The following is a 10,094-nucleotide window of genomic DNA, read 5'->3' as shown; positions in this document are numbered from 1 at the left end:
AGCCACGGTAGCGGCACGGGAGGAGGAAGCAAGCGATGCATGCAGCTGTGTAACCCCCCTTCCCCACGCGAAAGCAAGCTGAAGGAGAAGATCTCCTTGCACCGTTGCAAAGCGCAGCAAATAGCAACGAGCTGCTGGAGTTGCAGCCCGATCCTCTAAGTTTACTAAGATGTAACTCTCCCCTTTGGGTTCAATAGCACTCCCCTCCCTCCAGGTTGCAGCGTGGATCATCGGGTTTATTTTGTAAAGACACGAGCTTTGTGTCACACAGCAAACTATCCCCAAGAAGATCTAAACCAAAGAGCGCCCGGCAGCAGCACAGGCCACAGCGCGTAAAAGAAGCTATGCGCTGCGCGCGGGGCAGAGACCCCTCCCCGCCCTGTAGGTTAGAAACGGTGCCTTCTTCTGGCCGCGAGGCACCCTGCTGCTGCCGCTGCCTTCCCTAACCCTGCGGAGGCCAGCCTGACCCCACCCCTCACCGCTTATGGAGGGGATGGGGGGAGGTAGGGCAAGGAACGAGGCTGATGTCACAAGCAGGTCTTTATAAGGGGGCTCTTTTTAAGAACGGTGCATTTTGACGGCAGCTGATCCGGTGCAGGAGTCGCTGGTTAAAAAGGAAAAGAAAAGGCAGCCTGCGTTCCAAAGGGGAAAATGCAGCCTTTACATAGCTGCCAGCATGTCAGACCGTTTAAACAAAGAAAGAGTTTTGGTAAGTTGTTGCAGGCGGAGCCTTTTACTAACCGACCAGACTCCAATCCGGCTGCACATTTATTTGGAATAATAAGATCAACTGGAATAATGTTGGGGATGGCACGGTGGGCTCTAGGAGCAGGGTGAAGTCTAGGTGTATCAAGACTATGGGATTCCAGCTACTGATTTGGACTAGGCTACAGATTGCACTCAAAAGCCTGTTGATTGCAATGACATATGCTTCCGAGTGTGTTCAGGGTTGGGCACGCAGAAATACAGACAATTGATCCTTGCTTTTCTTCTGCATAGCAACCCGAGTTGAAGAAGTTGCAGGCATACGAGGGAAGTTCCCAACAAAAGTCCCGGTAAGTATCTATTCTGTTTCCTTTTCCTTTGCCAATTACTGATAATTGCACATTTTCAAATTATCGAGGATTCTGTGCTTATTTAGTCACTAGCAAGTCACACTGGCATCAATGGATCTTTCTGCCCAGGAAGTGTGCTTAGAATTGCTGTCCCAGTTCTTGAATACTATTGTGAAGCATGCTCTATTGCTACTTCACTTTAAAATCTGTTTCCTTCTTTCTTAACAACAGGTTATTGTTGAAAGGTACCAGAAAGAAAAGTACCTTCCCCTGCTAGACAAAACCAAGTTTCTTGTGCCTCAGGAGCTGACCATGACTCAGTTTATAACTATCATCAGGTATGTAGCAAGGTCTTGATAGGCTTCTAATTTTGTTGACTCTCCCTGCTCCTCTGCCTGCTTCTTTTGCTAATCTATTTTTGCAGCAAGACTTCTGAAAGAACTTGGAAACTATGTGATAATATGTACTATATTACTCAGCACATTTCTGTGATTTTTCCCCTCCATGCTTTGATGGGACTCAGATCATTTGAGTTCTCTTGCAAATGATTCCTTCTTGTTTGCACAAGGCTGTGGTGAGAAATCTGTTAGATTAATGTTGTCTTTCCTACTGCCCACTCCCCCTTGCACACACACACACACACACACACACACACAAATTTTGAGATATATTCTCAGTGTTTGTATCAATGGTGATTAAAACACACACACAAGAAGAAGAAGAAGAAGAAGCTTGTAGTTCCCAGATTTTAAAAATAAGAAAATATTTTAGCAAGGCTTCGGATTATTTATTCTAAACCCAGATCTGCTGATGAAACCTCTTGGAGACCAGGTTCCAAAGTGTTCTGCTAGTATTTGGGGGGGAAATTGATTACTTGTGACATATTGCAAGGTCCATTAGGTCCAGTCGTGACCGACTCTGGGGTTGTGGTGCTCATCTTTCTTTATTGGCTGAGGGAGCCGGTGTACAGCTTCCGGGTCATGTGGCCAGCATGACTAAGCCACTTCTGGCGAACCAGAGCTGTTTACCTTCCTGCTGGAGCGGTACTTATTTATCTACTTGCACTTTTGACGTGCTTTCAAACTGCTAGGTTGGCAGGAGCAGGGACCGAGCAACGGGAGCTCACCCCGTCGCGGGGATTTGAACCGCCGACCTTCTGATCGGCAAGTCCTAGACTCTGTGGTTTAACCCACAGCGCCACCTGTGTCCCTTAGACATATTGCAAGCTGCTTTTAAATCCTCCCCAGTTTAAAACTGTTTGTTATAAGGGGGGGGGGACAGTTCAAGAACCATAATTACAGCAGACAGAATTATTTGTGTAGTGCATGTCTCTGTTTCATCTGAGTCATAGTATTCCAAGCCTTCTCTGTCTGTAACCCTTCTGTCTTGGGGATATAAGGAGCCTGCTATAGGAAACAATTCCTAGGGCTGTGGGGGTTTTAGCCCCCACAATAAAATATTTGAAAGGGGTTGGGGGCCCCCAAGTTGATGGCTATTTTTATTCAAATGGTGAGTGTGTATGTGTGGGCACTGTATCATGTGATCAATTATGCAGGGCGGGGCTTACCTGGCCCCCAAAGTATTTTATTCAAGTTGGCACCCCTGGAGCCTGCATGATGAAGTCTAGCTAATTAAGGTTAGCAGCAGTTGTCCAGGGCCACAGACTGCCCTCCCCATCCCTCACTGCACAATATCATTTTTCCTGAGCTGCTTTGGCTCAAACCCAGACTGCGTCACATTCAGCCCTTTTTACTCTGCTGTTTTGGAGCTTTTAGAGGTCCTTGGAGAGCTTCAGACAAATTTTGTGAGAGACAGACCCAGAGCAGATGTGACTCATACTTTCTAACTACTTGCGCATTACAAAGATCATGGGCATTTTGTAGCTGCACCTTTCCAGCATGTTTCAGAATCCAAGTGGAGAAAAGTAACGTCAGAAGTGGCCCTGAGCTACAGCCTCTCTGAAGTCAGCTTAGGAAATGTGCTACCTTTCAGCAATCTGCCCTTGGTCCTAAGCAAGCGGTCTGACCTCTCTGACTGATACAGTTGTTTGCCTTCTCAGTTCACAACCTTTCCAAGGTGGAGTGAAATACAGAGCAGAGTACTAGGATTTTTCTAGGATTTATCTTGTAGGATAGCTTTCCTAGCCTACAATTCCTACCCTACAATATGTCAGTAGTAGCTTGTTTCCATATAGTTTGTTACTGTATATTCTTAATAGTAGCTGATGAAGTTGGCACGTATCCAGTGCTCTGCCCCCCCCCCCGAAACATTCCACTCACTGGCTTCTTTGTGTGAAAATTAGTATGTTAAACTTTTCTGCAATGCTTTTTTTTGGCCGGGGCGGGGGGGGGGGGAGGAAGCAGAGCAGCGTCTGCTGGTTTCCCTAAAAACTACATTTTTTTAAAAAAAAAGACTAAATGTGTGTGTTTATAACACCCCCATCATTCTACCCGGACACTGAGGTCCAGCACCGAGGGCCTTCTGGCGGTTCCCTCACTGTGAGAAGCCAAGCTACAGGGAACCAGGCAGAGGGCCTTCTCGGTAGTGGCGCCCTCCCTGTGGAACGCCCTCCCACCAGATGTCAAAGAGAACAACAATTACCAGACTTTTAGAAGACATCTGAAGGCAGCCCTGTTTAGGGAAGCTTTTAATGTTTTATGTATTACAGTATTTTAATATTTTTGGGGAAGCTGCCCAGAGTGGCTAGGGGAGCCCAGCCAGATGAGCGGGGTTTAAATAATAAATTATTATTTTTTATTATTATTATAAAAGATATTTGTTTGTTTCAGTTAGACAGTGGGGAAGGAGTAACTTTGCATTACTCTGCTACCACCTAGAAATGTCTCCTTTTTTCTGGTGTGTTCCTCTTGGAAGGCTAGGAATTGTCATAATTTTAGGTATTTCCTTTACCACCTAAACCTTGCTTCTGCTGATCTAGCTGTAGGATATAGATAATCTGTGTAAGTATTTGGATCCGACACTTCTATAAACCTCTGGAAACCAGCTAACTGTCCTACTACCAATAAGTCAAGGTTCAAATACTTGCTTAAACTATGAATCTTGGAACCACTTCACAAATCAGCCCTGTTCAGATGCTACTATCTCAGTCTAATAAATAATCGTTGTACCTGCCTGCTATCCCCTTCTCTTTTCCTCATGCACCATAATTAAACCATAATTAAAAAGCTTTTAGGGGGTTTTAAACCAAAGTTTCTTGTTGTATTCAAACTGAGAAACTGTGGCTTTAATCTTATAAACCAGAATTGGTTCTGGTTCCAAACTACGGTTTATAATCTGACATAGCTTGGATGTAACTAGAAACTGTGCTTTAACAAACACTGAAATCTGACTAACAGCAGTGCAAGAGAGAATGGATATATAAAGGGGAAGAAGAAGTACCTGCACATTCCAGTAAACCATGGTTTATTAGACAAATATAATTCTTTGCTTCTTGGGGGAAGGATGGGATACAAATTTATTAAACTTCATCTTTGACTCTGCACCAATGTTATTTGCATTCAAGCTAAACTGCTGACAAAATGTAAAGATCAGGAGTTACAGTAAGCAAAAACTTCCCCAAAAGTGATGAGCTTAAATTAGGGAGAGGATTTTCTTTAATGGATTTTGTTTGTTCCATCTTGTATCATTTGTGGCTATGTATTAAAGGACATCTAGCTACCAGTTTCTGTAGCTGAGGTCAATGCTGCAGATGACTTTCCCACTCAATCCATAACTTGATGGACCCTAGGGAAACTGTCACGGAAACATGTCTCTTGGAATAATTTGAACTATATATGCTTCACAACAATGTAGGCCTCTATAATCAACTTGTTTACTATTTCACTTGGCCTTTCTGAATATCTAAATGTCCCAAAACTTGTCTGAATGGTCACTGATGTGCACAACTGGGTGTATGATGGTTGATTCCCCCTTCCCAATTCCTAATGGATTGTCTTAAATATCTATTTAAGGGGAATTAGTTTAAAGTTTGCTTACCATCAGCCATCCTATATGTGGAGTAAAAGCCAGATTCTGGGTTCCCTCACCCTTGCTGGGCCATCTTGATGGACTGGAGGAATTTACCCACCTGTCAATCACCCAGTGTCACTCTGATATCGTACAGCCCACTTTTCTTCTGTAGGTGTGAAAACAGTGTTCCCTTGAGTCAAGCCTGCCAATAAAAGATTATAAAGTTATAAAGTTATAAAGTATTCTCAAGGGTACAAAATCACTGAGTGGATTACTGGATTAGGATTGTATTGGCATAGCATGAAACAACTTGCACATTTTAAAGACTTTCCCTCTCTTTTATTTGTTAACCCAGAAGCAGAATGGCGCTGAGTTCTACACAAGCTTTCTATATGCTGGTAAACAACAAGAGTTTAGCAAGCATGTCTCTAACGCTGGCGGAAGTCTACCAGGATTACAAAGATGAAGATGGGTTTGTGTACATGACTTATGCTTCCCAAGAGATGTTTGGAGGCCTCTTAGCTGCTGGCAAGGGGAAATGTAAGGAATGTCTCCAGAAAACATAAGTGTTCTCTCGGGTGACAGCTATGTGGCTAGACAGCTCAGCTGTGAATCATGCGAGCTACCTGAAAATGAAAGGTGCTCTCTCTAAATGTGGGCTCCTCTCAAAGGATTCATGGTCCAGGAGTTGGCAGGACCCGACCAAAGAACCACGTGATGGAACAAACCATCCTAAATGAGTGACACGGACAAGTACTTTGTATCTCGCTCCTTTCCTGCCCCAAAAAAGGTAGCAGGGGATGCACTTCAGTGTTTAAAATAATAATCATAATAAATGATGTAACTGCTTTTAAAGGTGGTGTTAAAACCACCACTGGAATACTTGCTTGCTTCCAACTGTGGTTGCATCTGTGGTCCAAAAACAGGTATTTCTGGATGGTCAGCAAACAGCTCCTCTAAACGAGTAACTGTGGTCAGTTTTGAAATCAGTACAAATCCATGGCTATGTCATCATCATCTTCGCGGGGGCACACACACCAAAGGAAGAAGCACACAAGTGCAAAGAATGCCCCCACTGGATAAGACCAGTGAAAACTAAAGAGATTTTTAAAACCAGGTCACATGGTCTGGGCAGGAATGATCTGCTTAGCAGCTAAGAATAATGTATGCACTAAAGATTTCACTAACTGTTTCAGAGTTACTGTAGCACTCTTTTGATTCTAATCAGTGGTGTTGAGCACTGCAGAACAGAGAGCCATAGCTGGCTTTTCTATGCCCCTGCTCTTGTCTACATATACCTCCAGGAGGAATACCCCTAAGGATGGATTTACATGATACTACACACACACAAATCCATGTGGAAGTGAGTTTTATTGAAAGGGCTGAGGCAATGGCATGTAATGGGCCTCTTTCAGGCAGCACTGCTGCACATGGATCCCACTGCGCAGTATTTATAAAAAAAATCAGGAGTTGGTAGGGTGAAATAGAGCTCTGGCTAGGTAGGGAGTTCTGGAGCACAGCTCTCCAAATGGAGAGATGATCAGTATGTGAATATTTACTGTACCATCTTGTGGCTGTTTAAATTGAGGGGTGGGGAACAGGCGTTTTAACTAACATTGGAGCTGAGGCAGCAATCCTTGAAGCTCCAACAGTAGTTTTATCATGCGGCTGTGTTCTTGCCTTTTGAACTCTGTGCTGAGCTTTCTATATTTGGGTTTAAGATAAGATTGCTGCATAAAAAGGGCACCCTGTTAAAAACATGACTCCTGTCCGTAGCTCACAAAGTGCAAGGCAATTAGAAGCTCCTTGGTCCTTAAACCCTGTTGCTAAACTTAACCGCCTGAGCCTCTTGTGTCAATGTCATGTTTAAGATGGCCGCCTGTATTTCAAGGGAACTTAGCTGACTTGGGGACTCTCTTGAGTTGACAGGGCCTAGTCTTGCATAAGCCAGATGTCTTTAGAAGGGGTGCATCACAGACTATCAGAGTTAAGAGACCAGGGATGGGGAACTTGCAGCCCCTCTCCTGTGATGTTGGACTCCCATAATTTCTGATCAATGGGAGTCAAATCACATTAGTTGGTTCACAGGTCCCCACCGCACCCTTGGAAAACACCTTCATGGCTCAAACAGTATTTTAAATAGGTATTCACTGCAATGTGGACACAAATTCCTCCTATATATGGCACACAACTTTGTTTAATGGACCGCTAGCTCTAAGAACCAGGAAAGGGCCTGGATTCTGTATACAGTGTCACTACGTTAAGTGGCACTGAATTATCACTAGTTATGTAAATAAAGAAATATATATAATGCAGTATATCTGTTAGCTTTTTTCAAAATAAATATGGATTTAGACTTGTTGAAGTGGAATTGCAACCCCATCTTAAGATCAGTTTTCATCTACCAGTTACATATCTCAAAAGCGGTTCTCTGTTGGCATCCTTGATGTATGAGTCGTTTATTTGTTTGTTTTAAGAAGCTGCTGTGCTGGCCTACCAGCGTTCCTGTTTGAAAAGAGAACCTTGGCAAATGTTAAGAGTATGTGCTGTCTAGTCTACATTTTATGATTCTGCCTGCAGCTGGTGTGCGTACTTGTACTGTATGTACTTTGTTGAAAGCCATTTTTTAAGGGGGGTGGGACTTAAAAACAAACCAACCAACGGAGTTTTTACCATTGCAAAGCTTAAGGCAACACCACCTGTTTAGCAACAGCAGCATTCTTGTGTCTTTTCCGATGTCACTGCTGGCCAGGGGCAGAAGAAGGGGGGCGGGGGGCGGGGTGTCACCACTGAGGGGACTGACAAAATGCCAGGTGGCACTCACCGCGAGGCTTGCAGCATGCCCGAGCCATGTGTCTCTCCAGGGAGTGATGCAGTGGCTTGGGCGCCCGCAGGTTCTGTGCTACCCCAAACGGTCCGCCCACTGCCTTCCCCCCAGCTGTAGGGCGGCTGAGCAGGAGGAGGCAGGCAGACTCCTCGAAGACCCTGCAGAGTGTCCTGCCCCAGTTGACCCTGTGGGCGGCTGGCCCCACCCCAAGGCGCAGGTCACATGCTCCGACCCAGACGCCCGATTGGCTTGCTCCACTGCTTCTACCGGCATGTAAAAAGATGAAGAGTCAGAGTAGCTGGAATGGATGGTCGTTTTCAAATACCTCCTGCAGGAGGCTTCTCACTTTCCAGCCATCTGCTTCTTGATATCCTGTATGAGAGACTTAAATGGACATGCTAAGCATTTTAAACTCTGGAGTAGTTACCTTACTCCTCTAAAGTACAGTGGTACCTCGGGTTAAGAACTTAATTTGTTCTGGAGGTCCGTTCTTAACCTGAAACTGTTCTTAACCTGAGGTAACACTTTAGCTAATGGGGCCTCCCGCTGCCACCGCACGATTTCTGTTCTCATCCTGAAGCAAAGTTCTTAACCTGAGGTACTATTTCTGGGTTAGCGGAATCTGTAACCTGAAGCGTCAGTAACCCAAGGTACCACTGTAAAGGGTTGAAACAATGGTGATGTCACTATGGGAAGGATGGACTGAAGGAGAATTAAAGCAACATGCCTAAACATCTCTCGTCTCTAATTGTGTTTCTGGTTTCCTGTGAGTGAATGCAGTTTGAAGTACAGTAAGCCTCACAACTTACACAGGGATAAACAGTACCATGAGGAGGGGAGCCACCTGATATCAATAGGCAGAGAGTTCCAAAGTGCCACACTAAAATATTAATTTTGTACAAATGTGGAACGGGTATTCTGTGGCCCCTGTAATGGTGCCAGTCCCACTGATTGAAATGGTCAAGTGGGTATATGTTTTGTTTGTTTGTTTGTCTTCTGTACTTCCCTTCATCGGAGGATCACAGGGCAGTTTGCAATATAAAAACACAAAAATACATACCATAGTAACAATGCCCCCCCTCACCCAGTATATATGGAGTAAGGCAGGCTTCCTCAACCTCAGCCCTCCAGATGTTTTTGAGACTACAATTCCCAGCATCCCTGACCACTGGTCCTGCTAGCTAGGGATCATGGGAGTTGTAGGCCAAAAACGTTTGGAGGGCCAAGGTTGAGGAAGCCTGGAGTAAGGTGATCCTATAGGTAAACTGGTTCCAAGGGTTGTCGGTACTAATAGCAAACTGTTAATTGAGGCAAATTGCTAATGCTGAGAGGGAAAGGCATGGGCCACTTTCTCCCAAACAATTGAGAGCAGTCAAATAATATTTTAGTGTGGATTGGCCGCTGGATTTATTAATGACCAAGAGTGGTTCTCCACCTTAAAATGATCAAAAAATTGCAGAAAGGGAATAAAGAGTTACTGCACTTTCAAGAAATATAAATAAAACCAATGTGGTGGAGCTTTGGGGAGGTTAAGCATCTTCTGCTGATTATACGCAGGAATGAATGACTGAACACTGGTTTGGTATGGACCTCCAGATGCATCCCTCTCCCGTTTTCCCTGTAAATGTACATCCAGGGTGCTGATAAAAAATGGTCCAAAAGGACATACATCCCATGTAATAGAGATTAGAGATTAATATGTCCAGTTCTGGGCACACAATTTGATGTTGTCAAGCTGGAATGTATGCAGAGGAGGACAACCAAGATGATCAAGGGTTTGGAAACCAAGTTTTATGAGAAACGGTTGAAGGAGCTGGGTATGTTTAGTCTGGAAATGAGGAGACTGAAAGGAGATATGATAACCATCTTCAAATATATAAAGGGCTTTCGCATGGAAGATGCAGCCACCTGTTCTAGAAGGTAGGACCCAAAGCAATGGCTTCACGTTACAAGGAAGAAGATTCTGATCTGATTAAACATCAGGAAGAATTTTCTGACAGTAAGAGCTGTTCGACAGTGGAACTGCCCTGAGACCTCCAGGTATAGGGCGGTATATACATTCAATAAATAATAATAATAGCAGTTGTGGACTCTCCTTCCTTGGAGGTTTGTAACAGAGGTAGGATGGCCATCTGTCATGGATGCTTTAGCTGAGATTCTGGCATTGCAGGCGGTTGGACTAGATGACCCTTGGGTCCCTTCCAACTCTACAATTCTATGATTCTACAAATTGATTGAGAGCA

At 44.3% G+C, this 10,094-nt stretch overlaps 1 protein-coding gene across 1 annotated transcript; it reads left to right on the top strand.

Annotated features, from left to right (window-relative positions):
• The first annotated feature begins 237 nt into the window (after positions 1 to 237).
• On the top strand, positions 238 to 8,585 carry MAP1LC3C (microtubule associated protein 1 light chain 3 gamma). Its single transcript, XM_081856398.1, has 4 exons — positions 238 to 709; positions 1,000 to 1,055; positions 1,287 to 1,393; positions 5,380 to 8,585. Exons 1-4 carry the CDS (start codon positions 652 to 654, stop codon positions 5,588 to 5,590), a joined length of 432 nt encoding a protein of 143 aa, XP_081712524.1. The 5' UTR covers positions 238 to 651; the 3' UTR covers positions 5,591 to 8,585.
• The last annotated feature ends 1,509 nt before the right edge of the window (positions 8,586 to 10,094 follow it).

Source organism: Podarcis erhardii (genome assembly GCF_964252035.2).
Source record: "Podarcis erhardii genome assembly, chromosome: 3".
NCBI classification, from domain to species: domain Eukaryota; kingdom Metazoa; phylum Chordata; class Lepidosauria; order Squamata; family Lacertidae; genus Podarcis; species Podarcis erhardii.
This window is presented reverse-complemented; position numbering and strand designations above follow the sequence as displayed.

Bases quoted from the DNA above. Each gene is read 5' to 3' on its own strand.
- MAP1LC3C (XM_081856398.1), top strand. From the start codon at position 652: ATGCAGCCTTTACATAGCTGCCAGCATGTCAGACCGTTTAAACAAAGA. The intron at 710-999 runs GTAAGTTGTTGC...TCTTCTGCATAG, and splicing joins TAAACAAAGAAAGAGTTTTG to CAACCCGAGTTGAAGAAGTT. The intron at 1,056-1,286 runs GTAAGTATCTAT...TCTTAACAACAG, and splicing joins AGTTCCCAACAAAAGTCCCG to GTTATTGTTGAAAGGTACCA.